A 25,909-nucleotide genomic window follows, 5' to 3' on the forward strand; every position below is an offset into this window, starting at 1 on the left:
AGAGGATAATTGATTTCAGGCCCTTGTTTTTTCCTTGTTAGAGAAGGGGGTGGGGGGGACAGAGGAGATCTCAGAATAAAATTGTCCCTTTGTGGCCTTATTCACGTCATGAATGCTTTGTCATTGATGTTTTAGAACATTTTCATCATGTTGGGCATCACCATGCAGTAACACAATGACATATGTATGTATTAAGGGTGCTCCGATCAGGATTTTTGGAGCCGATCGCCGATTGTTGATCACAGGAAGCAGTATCTGCCGATATGATCAGGATACCGATCTATTTGAAGTCTTTTTTTTATCATGTAGAATTATTTATAGGGATGCTCCAATCAGGATTTTTACAGACATTCATTCAGGGCCTGAATTTCATTTTTGAAAATGGGGGGAATAAGTTTTAAGTTAAAGATATTTAAAGGGTTAGTTCACACAAAAATGAAATTTCTGTCATTAATTACTCACCCTCATGTCTTTCCACACCTTTAAGACGTTCGTTCATCTTCAGAACACAAATTAAGATATTTTTGATTAAAATGAGGGAGGTTTTTTAATCCTCCATTGAAACCAACAAAATTGCGATCATTCAAGGTCCAGAGAAGTAGTAAAAACATGGTTAAAACAGTCAACGTGACTGCAGTGGTTCAACCTTAATGTTATGAAGCGACAAGAATAATTTTTTTCGCCAAAACAAAACAAAAATAATGAATTTTTTCAACAATTTTCCTCTTCCCTCTCAGTCTGTTACGCAATTGGTGCAGTGCAACGCGTCCGTGTTTACGTCCCAACGTGGCTCATTATTGGCCGGCTCCTGGTAATTTCCTTGCTTTCAATGGAGGATAAAAAAACCTCGGATTTCATCAAAAATATCTTAATTTGTGTTGTGAAGATGAATGAAGGTCTTAGGGGTTTGCATGACATGAGGGTGAGTAATTATTGACAGAAATTTCATTTTCGTGTGAATTAACCCTTTAGTAAGGACTCAAATGTAAAATAATACTGGATAGTCTTCCCTGAATAAATTAAATACAGATTAATCCTTACAATTAAGGTTAAAAAAGTTAGTCATTCAAGAGCAGTGAATGTCAGTAATGTTAATCAAACAACAAAAGTCAGAAGAAATTCAGGATTATTAGGCTGCTGTCACTTTAAGACCGAATGCACAGATACAATATCCTGTTACACATGCAGTTACACAACAAAACCAGCTGTATTTACATGCATACTCATCAAGACGGTAATTTGTGTGTGTTTGACCATTTAAGCGCAAATTGGTTTGTGAGGCGGCCTTATGTGAGTGCTGAGTGTTTTAAAAACTGGCAAGACTTTAGAAGAAATGCAAATTATAAACTTTAGTGACAATGCCTCGGTTGTGCAAGTGACAATTCCTGTGTCGACTCTGCAGCTCTTATAGTGCAGACACGATGTGATATGAAGTCATTTGTGCATTTTCAGAGGGAAAGATAGAGAGTTATGATTCATTCACGCCGTTTGTGAAATTGGGTCTCACAAAAAGTTTTCAAATTACTTTGTAAGTTATTTAATAAAGAAATATGAATTGTACCTCACCTTCAGCATTATAATAATTTTACCCACGCTGGACAGGCAGGCGCGCGTCTTCACGCGTTGTCAGCATGAGATCAGTTTATAAGATCGGCCTTTATAGAGACCGCCGATCAAAGTTCCCAAAGCGAGTATTGGCCAATAGCAAACGGAAGCCGATGAAAACCCCACCGCTTAACAAAATCTGATTGGTAATTGTTCACTGGAGGCTTATTTGAGACATGTAGAAGTGCTTGAGATATGTGTGCACACCTCTGTAGGTAAGGGTTAAAGCACTGATGAATGAGCTTGTGTGCGTCTGCTTCTGCACATGCGCAGGTAAATGTGCACCGCTGTCTGTTTGACAGATTTAGCCTGTCAGAGTTCATTACCTGTGAGTCAGTAGGTCACTAATGAGCTGAATTAGTGGTATAATTAGCCTGAAAGAAAAGAGCATCAATGTCGATCCCTTCTCTATGAATTTCTCTCTCTTTTCTTTTACTCGGCCCAACCTGAAATTGGTGATCTCACTTACACGAGGTAGATAGCATCTGATATGCGGTCTCTCTGAACTCTCGCAGAAGTTCAGAGATGTGTGTTTAGGGTAGGGGATCTCTGGGGGCTGTGGCAGCTGGAGGGCTGTCCTGTCACGGGCGGCTGCATTAGCGGACGCCTGTCAGTGTTGGGTAAACAGCCGCTGGCTTTGAGCTGGACAGGAAGTGCTGGCAAGTGGGTAAACACAAGCCCACAAAGTGATCGTCCAGGGAGAACACAAAGCACATACACACTCACAAACAGGAAACCGTCTTGACAAAGGATTGATGTAGACTCCGGATAATTCCTCCGTGACCCGGCCTGTTGCATTCCAATGGCGATGAGGCTCTACTGTCTCACTTCACACCTTCCTCTCAGGTGAACCTTCCAAAACAGCAATGCAATGCACTAATGAAGCTGTCACACTAACATATGTTTGCCATGAACACCGTATCTCTATAACAGTTACTACAGGTATTGTTACTGTTATTAAACCATTTTTAAAAAGCAATTAAAATAACAAAGATTCTTACACTTTTTGAAGGAGATGCCATATTGTTTTATGATTTTACTGTATCATAGTCAATGAATATAGTTATTTATTCAAAAAATGCATTAAACATTCAGTTCATACATACAATGGCTTGAATACATCTCACATCTTAATTTCCGTATTTAAAATTCATTTTGATATTTTGTTGGGCGTAAAGTCCCAATCGAAGTCATGTGACGTGACCAATAGCAAGAAGAAAACAGGACATTGTTACAGAAGAGCCCCCTCATGATTCATGCTCAGTAAGTATGTTTAAATATTAGATGTGTTAGTCAGTGTTAGTTTTTTGTAAAATGTCATATGGTACTACCTATGGAAGCTTGTTTCCACCTCTGAATAAAAAATAAAAAAGGTATAATCGCGACTTTTTATCTCGCAATTTTGACTTTTTTCTCAGAATTGTTCATATCTCGCAATTCTTAGAAAAAAAGTCAGAATTGTGAGTTAATATCTCACAATCGTGAGTTTATAATGCACAATTCTAACTTTATTTTTCGCAATTGGGTTTATATCTCGCAATTCTGACATTATAACTTGCAATTCTGAATTTTTTCTTGCAACTGTGAGTTTATACCTCACGATTCTGACTTTATAACTCGCAATTCTGATATTATAATTTGCAATTGTGAATTTTTTCTCACAATTGTGAGTTTATATCTCACAAATCTGAAAAGAAGTCTGAATTGTGAGATGTAAAAATAAGAATTGTGTGATTAAAAAGTCGCAATTTAGTGGTATAAACAAGCTTCCATAACTACCCCCAGAAAACCTAAAGATACTTATGAATTAATAATTCTTGTTAATTTTTTAAATATATATATATATATATATATATATATATAACTTAAATATTAAGAAATGCACACTTACACTGAAGGTATTCAAGATGTAAGAAAAATAAGTTATTACATTTGGTTTAATGGTTATACCACAACATATTTAGAGTCATTTCTATTTCGAATTTAGTTTTTCAAAACCATATGAAACAAATATGAATACAAAGAGTAGAACTTTGTACATGCATTTTAAACTGGATTTTTTAAATAGTGTCTTTATCTTAGATAATCTTATTTGTCACTGACCTAGAAACTATAGTTGTAATGGTCAGTTTCTGCACACATGTTCTCAAAGAGCCTGATTGAGGGAACTGTACATTATGTTCAGACGTATTGACTCATTGAAGGCAGCCATTTTGGATCTAACTTGAATTGCAAGTAATTTTTAATTAAAGTCCTGCTGAAACCTGCAGTCTGCATTTCCTTCCCTGTAGGTCTAAACACAAACACACACACACACACACACACACAATGATACACGGTCATGGAACAGAATTGCTAATTAATTCAGTTAGACTGAATTAATGTAAGGCCAAATTCCCCAAGATTCAAATGAGGTAATAATGATTGTGCGTGCATGTGTACGTGCGTGTGCGTGCCCTGATTACCCTTTCCTGCTGACACCAGGTGGCAAGCGACTCCCGGTCTGACCCCTGGGCATCATTTGCTCTTTTATTTTCACATTTGTACATGATTATCTTGTCATCATATTGTTGCATGACTTCAAATGTGATTTCATGACAAGCAAAGACAAGGTAGTTATTTTTGTACTTACATATGAGTGTGTGTGTGTGTGTGTGTGTGTGTGTGTGTGTGTGTGTGTGTGTGTGTGTGTGTGTGTGTGTGTTCAAGCACAACGCCCATCCTCTCCCCTTACACTTGTCACCATGACTCCTGAATCCTGGTTTTGTTGTCTTTGCAGCCATGTCACACCCATTAATGTGTGTGTAAGTGTGTTTGTACATGTTTAGAAAGACCTAAAGTCAAGCGATAAATGCTATTGTCTTCCTCAAGGTTTATAGATTAAGCATTAATTAAAATCACAACTTATTTGTTAACCCAAAACAGTCCCACTAAAGCTACATTTGTTTTCATATTGTTTTTTGAACACAATGTTGTAGTAAAATGACCCTTTAAGAGGTTAACTGCAAAAAGTTTAGACTTTTTTCCATTAGCCAGCCGGGCTTGGCCCTTAGCAACGCTGCTAACTGGGGAAGGCATGCGTTTCGGAGGGCAGTGAAGTGCTCCACATTTCCTCTAGACACAGAGAGGCAGAGGGGCAGTGGGGAGATCCTGCCGAGCCTCTTCCTCTCTCTTTTCCCCTCCTCTATGTCCCTCCTCCATGGCTCCCAGGATGCTTTGTGCGGGGTCTGTGGTCCGTGGCCCCTGTGCCAGCCCTCTCACTCACCCTGGGCTGACCATCAGCTCCCGGAACATTCCGTGCTGCTAGACCCCCTCTCAAAACACACACAGTTAATAAAACTCTTCAACTTTCCCACAGATGCTGCTGCTTTTCTCTCCTCCTCCTGTCTCCTCTCTTCCCTCTCTCTCCTTCCTGCTCTTTCATCCCGTCTGTGTTTTTTCTTTACTTATCCTACTGTGAATCAAATGATCAATGCTGGAAATTCTGTAAGGACATTCTGAGTTTATTGATACTATTTGCATCTAAAATAGCTGGTGGTAGCGGTTAGTAACATTTGGGATCATATATATATATATATATATATATATATATATATATATATATATATATATATATATATATATATATAGTGGGTACGGAAAGTATTCAGACCCCCTTAAATTTTTCACTCTTTGTTATATTGCAGCCATTTGCTAAAATCAAGTTCATTTTTTCCCTCATTAATGTACACACAGCACCCCATATTGACAGAAAAACACAGAATTGTTGACATTTTTCCAGATTTATTAAAAAAGAAAAACTGAAATATGACATGGTCCTAAGTATTCAGACCCTTTGCTGTGACACTCATATATTTAACTCAGGTGCTGTCCGTTTCTTCTGATCATCTTTGAGATGGTTCTACACCTTCATTTGAGTCCAGCTGTGTTTGATTATACTGATTGAACTTGATCAGGAAAGCCACACACCTGTCTATATAAGACCTTACAGCTCACAGTGCATGTCAGAGCAAATGAGAATCATGAGGTCAAAGGAACTGCCTGAAGAGCTCAGAGACAGAATTGTGGCAAGGCACAGATCTGGCCAAGGTTACAAAAAAATTTCTGCTGCACTTAAGGTTCCTAGGAGCACAGTGGCCTCCATAATCCTTAAATACATTTTAATGTATATGTATGTATCTTCTAACACAAAAAAGTGGCAATAAAAAAAGTGATTAGTCTTTACAAATTGCTTGGACAGCCCCTTCCTGTTATGTTCAGTGTCTCTTGACTAGAATAAACTGCAAACTGAACCAGACTTTATTCTGATAATTAAATGTCTGGCTGTAGTTTGACATCAACAGGTGATTGTTACTTGTCTCTCTCTGTTTGTGTGTGCGCACATTTGTGACTGTGAGCCGTGATGCTAGCTGTGACCTTAGACAGAAAATCTTTGAGTGTGCTGGTGGGGGGTTCAGGTCCGTCAGCATGGCTTTGCTGGTTTGATTAAGAAGGATGTCACTAAACCATCGATCCCCTGGGCTATTGATTACCTATTTTCATCCATCTGCCTCTCTGATAAAATGTTATCTCCTCTGCACTCTAGCCCCTGACATCCATACAAGGCTAATTTGTAATCGGGATGTCCGAGTTTAACCCTTTGAGACACACTTGAATTCATCTTTCAAAGCCCGTCATGGCTGTGGCGTCCTTTATTACGAGCAGTGGATAGACCATCAACTTGGAATTATACAAATTGGGATCACTTTAAGGAGAATATTTAAAATGTATTTTAATATTTAGATTTTTGTTGATTTAAAATAATCTGTGGTTTCTTATACACTTACAATGAAAGATCAGATTCACACACTATTGCAATAGTTCATAACATTCATGTCCAAGACTATTTGAAGGACCTCCAGCCTAAACTGAGATGCATCTTTGGTTACACATCTTTATTTTTGTGGGTTTTTTTTTTTTTTTGGCATTTTAATTAATATTATGTAAATATAACTACATTTAAATAATATTAATAATTTTAAGACTTATTGAGACCCCAATTGAAGGCCCTTTTTTTAGAACCACTGTGCTAGTGGTTGACCTATATGGGGTTTTTAAAGGCCAAAGGACAATATAATTCTTTAGCATACACATGAATAAAGTCTGTGAAAATAAATATGCATTGTTTATCCTTTTGATGTTTCATTAAAAGAAATCACAAAAATCTAACCTTTAATATAGGGTAAAACTAATGAATGTAGGGGTGAAATCACATTCTGAAATAAATGTTTTTCTATAATACACATTGGCCACAGTTATTGGTTCTCCTGAGTAAAATATATCTATATATATTCCCCTTCATATTTACAATTTTAGCACATAGGATGACTAGGAACATGAAATTATCCAGCCCTGACTTCCTGTTCCACAGGAGTATAAACATGAGGAAACACAAAGGCCATATTCACCCTAATCATTCAATGAGTAAAACCAAAGAATATAGTTCTGATGTGAGCAAAAGATTGTTGAGCTTCACAAAATAGAAAGTGGCTGTAAGAAAAAACTAAAGCATTGAAAATCCCCATTTCCACTATCAGGGCAATAATTAAGAAGTTCCAATCAACTAAAGATGTTACAAATCTGCCTGGAAGAGGACGTGTGTCTATAATGTCTTAATGCATGGTGAGGAGGAGAGTTTGAGTGACCAAAGACTCTCCAAAGATCACAGCTGGAGAATTGCAGAGATTAGTTGACTCTTGGGGTCAGAAAGCCTAAACAAATATATCAAACAGCACCTACATCCCCACAAGTTGCTCGGGAGGGTTTCAAGAAAAATCCTCTGCTCTCATCCAGAAACAATCTCCAGCATATTCAGTTGTCAGACAAGACTGGAACTTCAAACTAAAAAAAAAAAAGCTTTTTGGCAGCAAACCCACCAGATGGGTTTGGTGCAAACATGGATAAAATGTGCCCATGTCCACAGTTAAATATACTGCTGGATCTTTAATGTTTTGGGCTTATTTTTTTTCTACTGGAGGTCCTAGACTATTTGTTCTCTGCAAGAAATCTTATAATAGGCCATGGTTGGATCTTCCACCAGGACAGTGATCCAAAACAAACATCAAAATCAATCACTGAGCACAAAATTAAGGTTCTGCCATGGCCATCCCAGTCCCCTAACCTAAACCCTATAGAAAACTGTAGAGGAGAGTGTATCAACATGGACCTGGGGATTTGAAGGATCTGGAGATATTCTGTATGGAGAAATGGTCTCTAATCTCTTGTCAGGTGTTCTCCAAACTCACCAGGCATTATAGGAGAAGACTCAGAGCTGTTATCATGGCAAAAGGAGGTTTGAAAAAGTATTGAATTAAAGAGTGTCTTTAATTGTGGCCTTCGAGAAAAGCATTTATTTGATGAGATTTTCCCCACAATATTTTGCTGAATGTTGATCATTCAGATAATGAAACATTGAAAATGCATGTTCTCACAAATCCTACACTATACTTCTCCATCAAAACTTCTGTTTGTCAATCTAAAAATTGAAGTGTCTCCATTAGTGTTGATCTTGACATCTCTGATCATCGTGTGTCCACTTTGTTTCTGTCCAGATGCTCCTGTTGAGGAGGAATTGTGACGGTAGGATGTCTGTTCTTTGGTCTCATGGGTTTGGGCTCCCCGAGGGGCAGCTGTGTTTTAGGGAACAGCTCAATATCCTCTGCCCAACTCACTTCCCCTCCCTGGGGGTATCAGAACTCCCTCTGCCCCTCAGATAGGAGCTGAAGCTGAACTAATCCCGAGTTGTCAGAGAAAGGCTGTTTACTCTGTGGGGATTAACAGAGATTAAGTGCTATCATAGCACAGTTTGAGGAGGGGTGCTGTAAACGATCCAACCATTTCTGATGGTCCTCTCCTGTTCGTGTTTGCTTGGTTAACTTGTCAAACACACACTCGCATTCTTAAGGCCCCGATATATTCATGGCAAAGAAGTTTGAAATACCTTTGCGGTGGTATACTGTTTGCGAACATCCCGATGCCGGAAGCAGCATTTAGATAAATATGTGCTAGCTTTTTCTCTCAATAAATAAATAAACACAACAAATAGTAAATAAAGCAGGTAATAATGCAACTGATCATATCAACATGGATATGTTTGCTCAAACTCTGCAATTCGGCTCTACAGTCAAGTCGCATCACTTTTATTTATATATCACTTTATACTAGGGCTGTGACAATAAATCGATGCTTCTCGATTCATGGATCAATTCTGAGATTTTCCAAATGCATCACGATTTTCTCTGGAATCGATTCTGAGCTTAGTTTTTAACAGCAGATGGCGCTCTAAGCTAGTTATTAATTTTTAGTTTTCACACTCAAATGCTCATGAAGAAGAGCGCTCGTGCATTCGGCTGAGTCTGAGAATGTACTTGCACCTCAGAATGCTTTTGTGACGTGAGATTGACTGTAAACAGCCCACTGCAAACACCCTTGTAATTCACTTCAACCTTTTCGAACTTTATGAATGATTATTTTATAGAAGGTTCAAGTGTTGTGTGTAAGGAATTGGAAGCAAGCAGCGCCATCTGCTGTTAAAAACTAAGCTCAGAATCAATTCGAGAGAGAATCGCGATACATTCAGAAAATCTCAGAATCGATCCAGAATAATTTCTCGATTCACGATGCATCGATTTATTTTTCCAGCCCTACTTTATAGGTACTGTATGTCAGCTTTACAGTATTAAAAAAAGAAATAAAAAAAAGTTTGTGTTGCTTTCAATTATAAGTACAACTTCAATTTCTACTCTACAACAGCTCCCAGTGTGTTCATGTTTTACTTTCTTCTGACATTGATGCGCTAAACAGAAGAAATGAACCAGAGCAGATTTCCATATCAAAGAAGGCGGAGCTTCAGAGCACATTACGTAATCCCCACTGACCAATGATAGTTCAAAGGTGTTTACCAGTCAGAGTGAATGTTTCTGGAAAGTTTGCTTTGGAAAGCTGTTTCAAACTCCAAACAAGCTTCGCTTTGGCCCAACATCACTCCTGTTCACAGGACCGGCTCTCACATTCTCCCTGGCCCCACACCAAATAGCGATCAGTTGCAAAATTGGTGCGCTTTTCAGTTCAGCTCACTAGATTTTGAGGGAGATCATGGTTTTTGCCACTTGGTATATTCTGCTTGTTATTTTGACTGCAGTCTTCATAAACATTCAAATGGTTTTAAACCATTCATGCACAAAAAGAAATGAAAGAAACTCAATTCGGTACATGCATCATTTGTATCTTTGTTCTATGGTATTTATTTGTGCTATTGCTTGTAATTTGTTCACAAGTGTCTTTATTTAACATTATTTATTAAAATACTATTTATTTGTTTATGTGGCGGGGCCAGTGAAAAGTTTGGCAGGGTAAACTGTGCTTCTTTCTATTTTGGGGGCTTTTATGCCACTTCATTCAGCCTCTTCAGTGCATTGCTGGCTTTCTCTCAGTTTGTTTTTGACTGAACCCGTGCACTCTTACAGTCTCTCTGGAGTGACACGCATACATTTACACACAAGACGGCGACCATTCAAAATGTGGTGGTGCTGTTCCTGTACTCCTCAGTTTAATGTTTTTCTAGTGCATTAAAGTCTAGATGCTGCTGTGTGTAATGGAGATGTGAGTGCTAGTAAATGTTCGGCGCTGTGCTAGAAATGAAATCGAAAAGCAGTACACGAATCCCATCAAATTTTAAATGTCATTTGGAATGAGAGCCAGATCAAAACATGCCACCGGTGCAAACCGCGTGTTGACGGCCCTGCGTTAATTCAATCTTGAGCCTAAATCTAGATTGTGTGTGTGTGTGTGCTGTTTCAGAGAGGAACGTGAGCGCTGGATCAGGGCCAAATACGAGCAGAAGTTGTTTTTGGCATCGCTGACGTGCACAGAGCTGTCTCTAGGACAGCAGCTACTGCGGGCCACAGCGGAGGAAGACCTGCGCTTCGTGGTCATACTGCTGGCGCACGGCTCTAGAGATGAGGTCAACGAAACCTGCGGGGAAGGTGACGGCCGGACAGCCCTGCACCTGGCCTGCCGCAAGGGGAATGGTGTGATCACGCAACTGCTCATCTGGGTAAGAGCTACGGCACACACTCGCTTTATCACAGAAAACTACACCAAACTACATTTTCACACCAAACATGAAGCCTAAAAGCTCAACGAATCACAATTGAATGGTCTTTTCACACCAATTGCGAATATTTGTCAGGTGCGGTGTCCACCTTTCAGCTTGTCTGTCAACTGGTCTGTTTAAAGGATTAGTTCACTTTAAAATGAAAATCACCCCAAGCTTTATTCACACTCAAGCCATCCTTGGTGTATATGACACACTTCTTTCTGATGAACACAATCGGAGTTATATTAATAAATATCCTGATGCATCCGAGCTTTATAATGGCAAAGCGCGATACCAACAAGTATGAAGCTGAAGAAAGTGCTTCCATCCACATCCATCCATCATAAACATATTTCACATGGCTCCAGGGGGGTTAATAAAGGCCTTCTGAAGTGCGTTTTTGTAAAAAAAAAAAAAAAAAATCCATATTTAACAAGTTATGAAGTAAAATATCTAGCTTCCGCCAGACCGCCTTCAGTCCGTCACACTTTCTTCATAAGTTGAATACGGAAGGGCGTTATTTTATTTCTATACCTGAAAACTGAAGTTAAGTTAATAATCAATTAAAAGTAAAGAAATCTAACTCTTCCCAAGTAAATTAAGTAATAAATAGTTTAATGTCAATTCTAGTTAACATACTCTAGAATATTTACTAATCTTACTTAAGATTTAATAGTAAGATTACATGAGAAATTCCATTTAACTAACAGTGTTATATTGTGTTCTGCAAACATCTTAAATACTATTATTCTCAACATGGCTTTAATCTGCCATTTTATGCTACATTTTATTTTTCTTCAAGTAAAGTGAAAGAAGAATAGTATGTTGTACTGACAAAAGCTTTGTTAGTATAGTTCACTTACACGAGAGTACTACTAACTAAAAGAAGAACTGTAGAGAGTACTTAATTTACTTTAAATAAAATTTTATTGTCACCATTGTTGTGGTTTGCATGCTGAATGTTGAGATCTGTGTGTGGCTCAAGTGGTCAGCTGTAAGCTACTATTACAGATACTCAATTAAAAGGTTAACAAGATGTTGATAGTGTTAGCACAAACATTTTAAAACAATACTACTGAATACGAAAATTAAACATTAACTAAACAACATTCAGTTAGAAATCAGATCATCTCTTAAAAATGATCTTTTTATTACTTCTCTTCCTTTGAAACCACAAACAATGATTTCTTGATGCATGGCTGCACCAAAATGGAGAGAATTGTAAAATCTTTAACAAAGTTCCAAGTGCCCAACCAAAGGGAACATGAATCACCATCATGGTAAGTTTAAAAAAAAAAAAAAAAAAAAAAAAAAAAACTTTTTAGAAAAATCAGCATCAAACTAATTGATCTTAACTTGGGTTTTCTGAGTAAACAAGCCATTAATAGACAGCAAGAATAGCTTTTACTTTTATTTCACCGAAGTAGATCCACTCTGCAAACATAACGTTGAATCCTCAGTCCGTGTGATTCTGCACTGTGTGGAGGGATGTCTTGGCATGTCTTGAAAATTTTTTGTAATTTTACTCAAATTACATTAGTTATGGGAACTATCTGTTCTAAAATTCAGCAACAATTACAAATTTGTAGTAAAGTCAACATTTTGGTTAAAATCAAGTAAACACGAGTGTTTTTATAGTAAGGAATACTATTTGAATTTACAGTGTAGTATAACTTAATGCATGCGTTTTTGAACTTTGCTTATTTAAAACACGATCAAAACGCTATTTTAATGACAAAACTTCAAATAAGAGAGCAAGTGACAAATATCGGCATCGGCCCAAAAAAAGGTGCATCCCTACTTAAAAAAAAAAAAAAAAAAAAAAATTGCAATAAAAATCAATTTTCTACCTTCTCTATGACCTATGGAGTCACCACAAAACCAAAATGGTCAATTCTTGATTTTTATGGAATATTGCAGTATTTATTATAATTGACAAAATATAAATCATGTGCCCTCATACTTTTTAATCAGAATAATGTCTCCTCTCACTTGCGTTGCGTCTCTTCTCTGAATTCACATGAAATCACAGCGATAACAAACCACAATGATTCTTGATGGACAAAATCAAGTCCCGCCCTCATTTTATGTCTTTTTTGAGAAGCCATTTCTCATATATACATAACAATAGAGAAGTAAAGACTTCCATTTCATGTTGACTTTAAAAAATGTTACTGCCTTTCTCTTATCGAAATGGTCAAATATAGTTCATTCTTCAATAATGGTCTCTTTGCACAAAGTGTTAATACAGGGTCCTTATTAAAATATTAAAATAATATAATAATTAAAAAAAACATTTATAATATTAATAACAACAACAAAGCATTTTTATGGAGGATATGTAGAGTCGCAGAAACAGCAGTCTGACTTTTATTCGCTCTTAAGCGTTAATTTTCTGGCGTAAGGATTGGAATCATATTTTCTCTCTCTGACTCTCTTCTCCTGTTTCTCTCTAGTACGGCGTGGACATCATGGCACGGGATGCTCACGGCAATACGGCACTGGCGTACGCGCGGCAAGCCAACAGTCAGGAGTGTATGGACATCCTCCTTCAGTACGGCTGTCCCGACGAGCGTTACCCGCTCATGGCCACGCCCAACCTGTCACGCAGGAACAATAATCGCAATAACAGCTGCAGCAGCATGAACAGTGCAGTTATATGAGAAATAAAACAGAAAAACACTCACATACACACCTTCATATGTCCCGCTCCACCACTGCATCAGAATCATGAAACTACACCAGACTCAAGGGAATGACCCCAACACTGATGATGATGATGATGATGATGAAGAGCTACTGTGTTTGCACTCACAGCCTCCCCTTGCCTCTTGTGAAACGGTCAGCACCCTGACTTTACAATCCCTCTGGTGGAAAACATTGTCATGGCCAGTCATAGGTCATCTATTTTTTTTTGGGAGAGTGCCCCATGTCCAATGTCTCACTGCATCGTGGAACAAAAATTAAAACAACCCTGGATTCTGCTTTTCTGACTGCGCCAGTTTAAGCTACCAAGTGCATGATGGGAGAATAGGGTGCGTGTGTATGAGAAAGCAAGACATGAAACGATGGGATATCTTCAAAATGACCCAGAAGTCCCAGAGAACTTCACTTGGTCACCGTGTGTGTCTGGACTTTCATCTCACCACTTTGATGACACTGGTTTTTCTGTCCGTTCTCTCTCTCTCTCTGACTTTTTCTTTGCATCTATTCGGACTCTTTTTCAGCCAGTATGTCCATTATGTCTTTTTTTTTTTCTTCTGCATTTTAAAGGAATGTGAATAATGACATTGACGGAAACACCCAAATATTGAGTCGTACATTTGAAGTTTGGATCTGACATGGTCTTTTTTAACCTTTTTTATTTGAACGTTATTGAGTAGCATTTGTTTTAGTGCGCATTACTGGACCAACGGAAGTGTTTTAAGATTTAACTTTCTCAGAAGCAAAAGGGAATTGCATTTTTTTTTACTTTGCATTTCTTTTATTTAGCAAATTTTTAATCTTTAAGCACGTCAAACTAGCCTTATATGTTGCCCATTCGTCAGCTTACAGCGAAGTGTGCAGACACAGATTCAGATGAACCTCATCATCAATAAATCCACCGCTATGCTTTTCCTAGTTTTTAAGACCGTAATATCACGGGTAGGTTGGTTGCTTCGACTCTCGGCACAGAATATCACACAAATGCAGGACTTTTTTTGTAATGCAAACGACTGAAATCTGCTCTCAGGTCATCTCTGTCTGTTGCTCTTCACACACTTCACACCTAAAGTCCTAAACCTCATGTATCTCAATGAAGAGAAGGACTCTCTGGGCCTTCAATCCCAATCTGTACATACTACTTCCTGCTCTATCTCTCATTCTATTTTTTCTCTAAGTAGTGTACTATATAGAAAGTATTTGAAGAAAACACTCCCCCTGACATGAGCCTGATATTTTTACCTGTTTCAGTGCAGGTTTAGGTGTCTGAAAGTGTGCCTGTTTGAGTCGAGTTCACACTTCATAGCTTAGTTTTCCTCCTCACCTTTATATTCTTCCTTTTATTGTGTGTCAAGGAGTATTAAAGCAATACGAAGCCAAAATTCAGCCAGGTTAGACACACAAGTAATAATTTCTCTCCGCTTTCTCGGACGTCACCCCAGCGGTCTGAGGTGCCGTTGTTATTGAGAGACGTAAAGCCGACGTAAGACTCTGTCTCAGGGCGTATATATATCATTACAGAAGATCCCATGCAGGGTTTGATATTGACTTACTCCATAATATGGGCTTTGATCATTTAATCTCAGCTTCCATTGATTTTAGGTAGTAGAAATGTGAAGGTACTTGGACTGGGGGTTGGAGATGTGAGAGGATGTGTGTTGCAGAATTGATATTCCGCAACACAAACAATCGGGAAAGTCTTAGTTGCTAGACATTTTGGGAACATGTAGAGAAACTTAAATAGCCTTCTAAGGAAAACAGTGAGCGTTGAAAAGCTTTAGTGAAGGACATGAGGATATAGAAACATGTTGATTTTCAGCTTTTCGCCTTGTATATAACGTAGCAGGCCTTTAGAGGCTTTACCACGATAACTATTATTTATGACTAAATGCACTACAGAACACAGATCACTCGTCGTGAAGAACCCACAATATAATGTCCACTTCGAATCCTTTCTGTGGAAAACCAGTCGTTTTTGTTTTTGATCTTTTTGCATGAACGGATGTAAATGTTCTTTTCCTCGTGTAAATGTCTTTGTCTTCATAAAATGACTGTACCCTGACAGGTGACGCTAAAGAGTCTGCCATTTTAATATGAAAAAACCTTTATGAACAACTTGTGAACATTTCTTATTTTGTCAGTCCTCCCATCTGTAATCCATCACTTTGAGCAAAAATTTCTTTTTTGATCTGGAACTGAATAAAGCAAGCATGAATGAGCAAAAGAGACAAAAATCCAACCGATACCGTGACGGCAACCAAAGGATCACGCCGCCCCTCGTGAGCAAATAACGCAGACAGTTTGGGGTTTTTATCAGTACGTTCCGAGTTGCTTGAACATATCCTTGTCATCGCTTCGTGTAAATAGATGTAAAAATGGAGAAACACGTAGTTTGTTTACTTTGTTTTCGTTTGTGTTCGTTACCTCATTTCATCAACAGTCTCCGTGTTACTTTCAAACCCAAGAGACCCGTTTAATTATTTATGAATATGAGATCTCTCACGCTACTTGGGTTTTGCATTTGTTCCTTTAATTCAGTCCATTGGCATCACAACTATCATTCTGATTCGAATTATTGGTGTTGTGTTTCTAATTATTGTTGTTGTTATTATATTGAGTTTGTGTCAGCTGTACAGTACTGTGTTGAAAAATTATACCTGATGCAGAGTCTTATACTGTAATGTCTCTTTTCAATAAAAAGCTTCTTAATATAATGTTCTCTCCTTGATTTTTCTACCATTTTAATTGTATTTTATTTTGTGTGTGTGTGTGTATACAGTATACATTTGCATGAAAAAGTATGTGAACCACTTGCAGAATCTGAAAAAGTGAATAATTTTAACAAAATAAGAGAGATCATACAAAATGCATGTTATTTTTTGTTTAGTACTGTCCTGAGTAAGATATTTTACATAAAAGATGTTTGCATTTAGTTCACAAGACAAAACAATAGCTGAATTTATTAAAATAACCCCATTGATTCTCAATACTGTGTGTGGTTACCTGATGATCCACGACTGTTTTTATGTTTTGTGATGGTTGTTCATGAGTCTCTTGTTTGTCCTGAGCAGTTAAACTGAGCTCTGTTCTTCTGAAAAATCCTCCAGCTCCTGCAGATTCTTCAGTTTTCAAGCATTTTTGCATATTTGAACCCTTTCCAGCAGTGACTGTAGGATTTTGAGATCTGTGTTTTCATACTGAGGACAACTGAGGGACTCAAACTCAACTATTAAAAAAGGTTCAAACATTCACTGATGCTCCAGAAGGAAACACAATGCATTAAGAGTCGGGGAGTGAAAACTTTTGAATTTGAAGATCAAGGTAAATTGTGATTAATTTGTCTTCCGGGAAACATGCAAGTATCTTCTGTTGCTTCTGAAGGGCAGTACTAAACGAAAAACAATGATATTTAAACAAAATAAGAAAAATTTGGACATCTTGTTCAAAAGTTTTCACACCCCGACTCTTAATGCATCGTGTTTCCTTCTGGAGCATCAGTGAATGTTTGAACCTTTTTTAATAGGTGAGTTTGAGACCCTCAGTGTGAAAAGATAAATCTCAAAATCATTCAGTCACTGCTGGAAAGGGTTCAAATATGCAAAAAATGCTTGAAAACGGAAGAATCTGCAGGAGCTGGAGGATTTTTCTGAAGAACATTGGGTAGTTTACTAACTCTTGCAGTTTTGCAAATGGAATTTTTGCCCAATCTCGCCTGATACAAGACGTTCCGTGGTTGTTTTATCTGATTCTCCTTTTCATGATGGGCCATGCATTTTCAATAAAAGTCAGATCTGGATTGCAGACAGACAGTCAAGCACATTTCTTCAACATTGTAGAGTGTCTAGAAACCACTCTGTTTTAGCACGTGCAGAACGAGGTCTGGCATTGTCTTGCTTCCCAGGAAAGATGTACAATCCCAATACACGTCTCCACATCATGCTGTTTGCTCTGACGCACCTCCGTACCATGACAGATGTTTTGCACCTGTCGCTGACGAAAGTCTGGATGGTCCCTTTCATCTTTGGGACTGAGAACTCTATGTTTTTCCAAAGACATGCTGAATGGTGGACTCATCTGACCACAGCACACATTTCCACAGTGTTTCAGAGCATCTGAGATGAGCTCAGACCCCGAGAACTCAGATACAGATGCAGATACTTTCTCCCTGTATAACAGAGACTCGCGTTGCATTTCTGTTTTCCAAAGTACTCCCAAGCCCATGTGGCTGTTTATTAAACATAGTAATAAATGTTCATTTTGGGTTCATTTTAAGTAAGCAATACAGCAATTTTTAAACAATAGTTGAGTTAAATAAAACTACCCAGCAGGTTGGGCAAACATTTAACCCAATCGCTGGGTTTGTCCATTTTCAACCCAACTTGGGTTGTTTTTAACCCAACATTTTTTAGTGTAGTATGATGGTTCCTCATGCAGTGCTGTCTGAGGGGTCAAAGGTCATGCACATTCACCGGAGGTTTGCCTGGCCGTGCACAGACTGAGATTCTCTGGATTCCTTCACTCTAAAAAAATGCTGGGTTAAATATGGACAAACCCAGAGATTGGGTTGTTTTCACCCAGCCATTTTTTTCAACCAATTTTGGATTTATTTTTTTAGCCAGCAATATAGTAATATAGTAAAAGGCATGTTTTTCTCACCCCCAAATAGGGGCAAATTTGTGGGGTATTTTAAGCTGAAACTTGACCAGACCAGAGACTTATATTACATCTTGTGAAAGAGGGCATAATAGGTGCACTTTAACCCAACCTGCTGTGTTTGTCCATATTTAACCCAGCTTGGGTTGTTTTTAACCCAGCATTTTTTAGAGTGTTGAATCTTTGATGGTGAAAGATGTAAATGCTTTGCAATTTTGCATTAAGAAAAAATGAAAAAATGCTGATTCTCTCATGAAATTTGGCACAAAATGATGAGCCGTGACCCATCTTTGCTTGCAAAGACCGTGTCTTTGGAGGATATGAGTTTTATACCCAAACACAATCCCATCACCTATCACCAGTTAATTCTGGACTGTTTCAAAACTGTTTAACTGGGATATTCTGTAACCTTTTCACTATTATTTTGCCTCTATTCCAACTTTGTTGGAGTGTGTTGCATCCATCAAAATCAAAATTAGTTTATATTTACAAAATACACTTAAATTGGTCAGTGAAAACTTTCTTTGTGCTTTAATCAGTTAAATAAATAATTCATGATTTTATTGTGTTTCCAAAATGTGCCAACTTTTCTTTTAAAATCATAACTTATACTTTTATATATTGGATACAAATCAGCTGTGTTTCAGAAGATGTTAAGTGTTAAGAAACACACGTGTATGTTTTGTGCTTCACATGTCTTCTGCCCGAACGCCTAGTTTGGGTTTGTCAGCGGGTGCGGTCCGCTCTCTGGCCTCCGCGGTGCAGATGAAGGCGTTAAAGCCGGGCCCTGCCGACTCACTGTGTCTCTAATGAGATAAAGATCCTCTAATCCCCTTCTCATCCTCTCCCTCGCAGGAAGAGAGCCGCAGCTCCACAAAGCATCCGAGGAGGGGATGCGGGGCTTGATTCTGCCCCCACAAAAGCCCCCTGACCGGGAGGACAAAAGAGGCCTCAGCAGCCCAGGAAAACAGATGTAATTAAAGAGATTAGACAAGGCAGAAGGCAGAGAGAGAGAGAAAAGAGCAATCTATAGAAAGAGGAAATGTTTCGTGGTTGAGAGGGGAGCGTGATTATGAGCGACTGACAGGAAGTGTGTTTGTTTTCTTATAATTCCTTTCACAAACATTTGCAGCTCGTAAGCTGTCGAAGGTTGACAGGCTAGAGGAGCCGTGGGAAATGAATCCTTAAAATGTCAGCGGTGGTCCAGAAGCACAAAACCCTGAAGCATCTTGTCCAGATCTAGTCTGATCATCTCTCATCATAAATCAGTTCCACTTAGAAATCCAATGAGGCAGAGCACTGGTTCAGTGCATTAACAGAGCTGTTCATCTATCATGATATGTGTGTGTGTCCCTCTCACACACACACAATAATGGCATTAGAAATGCTAGAGAAGCCCTGAAATGAGGCGTGAGCTGCACCATCATGTTGTGATGATAATCCAAATGTTCAGAGAGAAAGAGCTGGAAGTGCTCTAATCCTGTCGTACAGACGGGTGTGCTGGACTGCTGTAACTCAGTGTCTCGAACTCTGATATAATCCAATAATTCTCTTCTACTGCTTTGTGTGAATTGATGTCAAGAGCAACGAGTGCTGTATTTGATCATCAGCTCTGAGGCGATCTGAAACCCTCACAGAAAACATGGATGTTTTAAATTGCATGCATAAATTTACTGGTAATCGAATATATACTTGTTAAAAATGTCGTCCCTATCTTCATTTTATTGTAAGTATTTTCATTAAAAATGGCCAATATATAGGAAATCAGTTTATAAATCATACTAAGTGATGTTTTTTGAAAATGTAAAAATGTAGGTTTAGGGAATAGAAAATGTAGTTTGAAGTACAGTATAAAAATCATTCCAAAAATGTGTAAAGTTATTAAGTCCCCATAAAACATGGAAACATGTGTGTGTGTTAGTCAGTCACAATTGTCAAATGTCACCTACTGTCCTGTTTTGTGCAAAAATATCCCTTTTTTTCTGACCATGGAACTTTTTAAGAATGTATTTAATATATAATATTTTTAAATATCAAATTAAAGAAGAATCAGATGATACCTGTTCTGTCATTTAACATGCATTAATATAATCTCAAGTCCAATTATAACCCAGAGATGAAGCTGTAATTACCTCAAGATTCTTGTAATCCTTTATATTTTACACAGAATCTGTAAATATTATGTGTGTGTGATTTGTGATTTCATCCCTGTAGCTCATTTCTAATTGGTTGAACTGATGGTATTATAACTCACCCGCTTCTCCTTTACACACACAGCCTGACTGCTTGATGCTCATTAATTATTAATGGGAATTTATTTTTGATTATTTTCTAATTATATCTATGAGTAAAATCTAAACTAAAAGGAAAAATCTGCATTCATAAACAACTGCTTTTTTGTGATAAATCAGACTTATTTTGTGCTTAATACTAGTAAAAGATTGAATACAATTGAATAAATTAGTTTTTTTTTTTTTTTGCATGTGCTTTTGTCAATATACAGATCTATAAATGAACAAAAAAATTGATCTTAAATAATCTCTAATTATGATTACAATAATGCTAATTTAAAAAGGTTTTATTTAATAAAACATGAAATTCTTACATGTTAGAAAAACAGAAGTTTATTTTTAAGAATCAAATCAAAGGTGTTTTTGTCTCTCATGATCTCTGTTGTTCGGTCCAGATCTGACAGTGTTTCAGTATCTCGTCAGGATTAATCACCGGAGGTTAATTTGACGCTGTTAATTTAGTGCAGGAGGGACGAGCTGGAGTGAAAGCTGAGGCCCGAGTCTGTCCCCGCGGGGCCGTTTATCTGTCACACACTACGGCCAGCCTTGATTACAATTTGCAAAAAAATTCATCAGAGTTTGGGCAATTGTCAGATCTCTCTTTTTCTCTATCGGTTCCTTTTCAAATGTCTTTCTGCACAGTTTTCATGTCACTATAATCTACATGAATGCATCGTCTATTCTCCAGCATCATTCAGACCAGCACATTTCAGTTGTCTAGTGTGTGTGTGTGTGATGATGATGATGATGATGAGGCACTGATGATGTCTGATCTATTGCAATGCTCAGGACTTGCACTTGCACGCAACAATAAATCTGCTACCAATAATAATTCAATTCCTCTGAGAAGAAAAATTAGGATTCCAGTTTAATAATGAAACTTCACTGCAGTCATAAGACTTTTTGTTTCACCTTATATTTCTCATATTACTCTCCATATAGGCTAAATGCTGATTAATACTACAAAAAACAACATGTATATTCATGTGTAATTATTTTGTGTTGCAGACTGTAATTACACATGTTTTTGTTATTATTAAAGTAATTCATTATAATTATATATTGCTTGTAAGAATGTTACTAGATTCAGTTACACTTTATTTTAAGGTGTCTTTGTTACACTGTAATTATACATTTACGTACTGAGTAATATTAAGTAACTACAAGTACTTACTATAGGGTTAGATTAGGGTTTGGTTTAGGGTTAGTTGCATGTAATTATGCATAATATATAGTTATTACAATAATAACTGCATGTAACAATAACACTGTAAAATAAAGTGTAACCCTAGACTCTTTTATTTTCTCATTTACCAAATTTTTATCAATTTCTACCTGATTTAAAAAAAAATATTTTTTTTAAATTGTATGAATAATAGAGTAAATAAATGTTTTTTATTTATTATTATTATTATTTTTTTTTTTAGATCTACTTATATTAATTATATTGCAATAAATTATGTTCTTGAATGGCTGTAATAAATTGTCTTAAAAAGTCTTAATTGAAATCGTTTTTAATCTATAATTTGGAAACAAATTTTTATGAAACAGCATATTTGGACAAGCGGATACAAACGCATAAACATATAGCTAATATATGATTATAATGATAAATAAAGTATTAAAATTAGTTTTTTTTTTTTTTTTTAAATGAGGTTATACTAATTATAGAAAAAAAAATATGAACATAAAATACAGAAATGTCAAGAGCTGCGAGGTGTAAATGATTGTATTGTAATCAAATGCATATACAGCAGAGTCTGTTTGCGCAATTATATTTGATTTACATTTGCGCTTTCCCGACATGCCCCGAACAGCTCGTTACTTCTCATCCGATAAAATAAGGCAGAGTGACGCCGGAGATCAAGGCTGACACGCGGCTGTGAGAGTCTCACCCTGACCCTGAAATCATGAACCACACCCTCCTGTCACAACAGCAGGAGATGATCTCAGATCAGCAGGAACATCAGGGAGGAAACTGCGCGCAAACGACGCGCGCTCACAGGCTCGTAAAATAATATTATTAGCAATAATTATTGTTCTTTAATGTTTATAAAGAAAAAAAAATTAAAGACAAAAGTTGCACAAATTATGTAAAGAAAAAAGTCTAGCCCACTCAAAGTATCATATGAGCACTGATGGAGTTTGAATCACGTGTTGCTTTTCTTTTTCTTTTTTTTTTTTTTTAAAAAAAAGGACAAATTTCTTTACAGGTGTTTATGGTCCAGCTTTAATCCACACAATATTCTGAAGTCAGTAAAACTCATGAAACGTTAGCAAGTTTTTTTTTTTTTTTCTCTCACAATATTAAATAAATTAGCAACGTGCCCGTGACGTCTGAAAAAAGGGTTACAGAAAAAGGGAAATGAATGCAAGAAAAAAAAAAATTAAATATAGGCTATTTACCATAAAAAATAAAAAGCACATATTTACCAGGTCGCTTTATAAATTCGAGGGAATGCTTTTCATTTCACTATTATATTGTGTTCTTCAGCAGAGACCAGAAGTGCTCCTTTCAGGATAATATTCATCTCTGCCAAAAACACTCGAACTAGACAGTCACACAAAACTAAATCATTATGTTTTTAAATACACACAACTCAAATGTGTTCGTGATTTGGTCCAAAGTTGGAAATAAAACTGCATTTTCTCCCAGGAGTCTGTTGCTTCTTTTTCTCCGCGTTTGAACAGTTTGGAGATGTTTCGTGTCCTCTCTCTGGAATGGTCAAGGTCTGGCCTGTTCTAACTGTTGGTGTTGGCTGCGTATTGCAAACCGACTAACATGCACCGGAATGGGCACCACGATTTTGGGGTTTCTGGAGGGCTCTCCGGTTTTGGAGTTCACGTTGCCCGCTTTGACTCGTTTCCACTTGGCTCTCCGGTTCTGAAACCAGATCTTGACCTGCACCTCGCTGAGCTTTAAGGCATGTGCGATCTGTGAGCGTTCTGTGAGGGATAGATATTTCTTACAGTGAAACTCCTTTTCCAGTTCTAAGAGCTGCTCGCTCGTAAAAGCCGTCCTCCTTCTCCGGTTTTTCCCGGTGGATGTGGTGTTCCCGGCCCCGTTCCCACCGTCCAGTCCTCCGCTGGCGTCTCCGTCCTCCTTCTGACACATCGCGTTCCCGGGCCCGTTCTCGTCGGAGCTGTAATCTAAATCACTGTCCATGGAGAAGCTCTCATCTTTCCTGTGACACTCATCCTCCTTCGCGTCGTCTTTGCTGTGTCCTCGCGCTATGGGAATAGAATTAAAAAAAAGCAGGATTAGCTACTTGGAGAGCTGAGTGAAGTTAAAACATCTAAACAATAAAATGTGTGTTTTGATTTTTCAGTAGTGTTGTCGCAACGCATTCTTCCTGTGTATCGCTGCAACTTTTACGCGCAATTACGCACGGTGATGGATCTCTTGGGAAAGTAGTTTGCACGCCTCAAAACGACACTTCTGCAAGTTTTCATCATCATTTATATATTTTTAAACATGCACTAGTGAACTTTTGTCAGTATCAAACTGCTAATGTCCTTTTTCTTGACGTTGCAGACATGGTCTGCTGTAATAACATTTGTGCGACTACATTTATTTTACTCTGCGTACATATAAATGATCCAGGCGACAGTGAATTTTGCTTACAGTTTTATGGACATTTAAACACCGCTGGCCCTCCGATCCCTCAATTAAAATGAGCTCATTTAGTCTCTGATGGCAGCTCGGCCTCGGGCACTATTCCCTGGAAAACTTGATATGGCGCTGAAATTCTTTAAGCCTCAATCGTGACATTTTATTTCCGGGAGATTTGAATTATTCCCGTCCTACATTTTCGGTAAATTGAATTTAAGTGACAAAATTAATTTCAGACGGGTTTGCTAGAATAAAACGTATGGCATCTGAATAATAAATATCTTTTTTCTATATATATATATATATATATATATATTAAAATTTGAGAACACTCTTTTACTTTTATTTAACAGTGCATGATCAGTTTTGAAATCAAATTTTTTCAAATAATATTTTTAAACTTCTCAAAACAACAATGCAGTCTCTGAAAACCAATCTCACCTGTGGAGGTGTGCACGGACTGCGAGTCGTGAAATGACGGAAGGGTCGCTGAATCTTTCGTTGGAAACGTTTTCCCATCCTCTCCATCCAAACGAATATCCTGAGATTTATCAAACATGGCGTGAAGAGACTGAGAGCCGAGCTTCCTCGCCGCGTCCTGGTGCTGAGACGGCGAGGTGGAGAAGCCGCCGGGTAACGTGGCCATTAGCGTGGACGTGAGCGCCATGCCCTGCGCCAGACTCGAGCAGAACCCGCTGGGTAAGCCCGGGATCGGGTGGTGCGGATGGGTCGCGGGGAGCGCGCTCTGGGAAAGAGCCGGAGGAGGTGGCGGCGGCGGCGGCGGAGGTAGAACCACTGACCGGTAGGGCATAAACATGGGATAGCCCGTGTACACGAAATGTCCCGGACTGGGCTGCGGCGGACCTCCGATGAGCGAGTCAATGCTGAATGCAGTGGTGCTTCCCACCGGACGCTGCATCATCATGAACGGTGAGCTGAAAGCTGCACTCATATGATCTTGTATGGCCAGTTTCTGAAGTCCTGAAGTGTGTGGGAGCAGCTGTCTCCCCTGTGCCTCTCAGATGAGAATCATACACTGACACTCTCTGAGCTTTTGGTAATCCTGCGAATGAAGCGTTGCATCTGTTTCGACTTAGTTCGGTGCCAAACTGATTTGTTTCGTTATAAGAACAGAGTGCATTAAAACACAAGCAAATCCCTTGCTGAGAAATGTCTGGACGAGAAAAAGATCGAGCATCTCAGATGAGCTTTATCGTCCTCCCTTGAGTTATCTCTGCGTCCTTGTCCCTTCCGCTCGGCCGCGTTTCATTCCGACCTGATGGAAGTCACAATAAATCGCTCCTCGCTGCATCAGCTGTGATCATCTACTGAAGTGTGAGTTTGAATTACGCTCCTTCGGTTTAAGCGTCTCCACCATGCGCTCTGACCACGCCCACCCCGACTCCGCGCTTGCGATTGGTCCAGTTTTTCTGTGGAACTGTCCTGACGCGCAGGAGCCGCGAGCGCTGCTGCTGTCTCTTAAATTAGAACGTCACTAACACGGTCTCACATTCCAAAACAGTCAAAACAAGAATCATGTGAGATGTGATCTGATGTGCATTTTGGCACTGCAATTGCTAGTGCATTTAATAGTTTTTCTTTTTTTTTTTTTTTTTAATTCCAGTTCATGAAAACCATCCTTTTGGCCTCAGTGCATGCATATTCTGAGATGCAATTTTGTAAATGTTAAATAAATATTTTACCATTCCAGGGGCCCCTAGAATCGACGGCCCTGCAGATGACACTGACATTGGCCTGTTCATAATGACACAAGACTCAAAGGGTTAGTTTACCCAAAAATAAAATTACTCACCCCAAACCCATAAGACCTTCATTTATCTTCAGAACTCAAATTAAGAGTTTGTTTTTTTATCCTCAATAGAAAGCACCAAAATGACCATATTCAAG

General features: G+C 38.2%; 2 protein-coding genes across 2 annotated transcripts in view; one reads left to right on the forward strand and one right to left on the reverse strand.

Annotated features, from left to right (window-relative positions):
- Positions 1–16,158, forward strand: part of agap1 (ArfGAP with GTPase domain, ankyrin repeat and PH domain 1) — a 165,439-nt gene extending 149,281 nt beyond the window's left edge. Inside the window, 2 exon segments of the mRNA XM_048200479.1 lie at positions 10,444–10,699; positions 13,198–16,158. Of these exon segments, the coding sequence (XP_048056436.1) occupies positions 10,444–10,699; positions 13,198–13,404 (463 nt within the window). The 3' untranslated portion in view covers positions 13,405–16,158.
- Positions 16,159–22,600: 6,442 nt separating this feature from the next.
- gbx2 (gastrulation brain homeobox 2) lies at positions 22,601–25,404 on the reverse strand. Its single transcript, XM_048198491.1, has 2 exons — positions 24,443–25,404; positions 22,601–23,619 (listed from the first exon to the last, which is right to left on the reverse strand). The coding sequence occupies exons 1-2, from the start codon at positions 24,951–24,953 to the stop codon at positions 23,114–23,116; spliced, it is 1,017 nt and encodes a 338-aa protein (XP_048054448.1). The 5' UTR covers positions 24,954–25,404; the 3' UTR covers positions 22,601–23,113.
- Between the last annotated feature and the right edge of the window lie 505 nt (positions 25,405–25,909).

Source organism: Megalobrama amblycephala, linkage group LG8 (genome assembly GCF_018812025.1).
Source record: "Megalobrama amblycephala isolate DHTTF-2021 linkage group LG8, ASM1881202v1, whole genome shotgun sequence".
Classification (NCBI taxonomy): Eukaryota; Metazoa; Chordata; class Actinopteri; order Cypriniformes; family Xenocyprididae; genus Megalobrama; species Megalobrama amblycephala.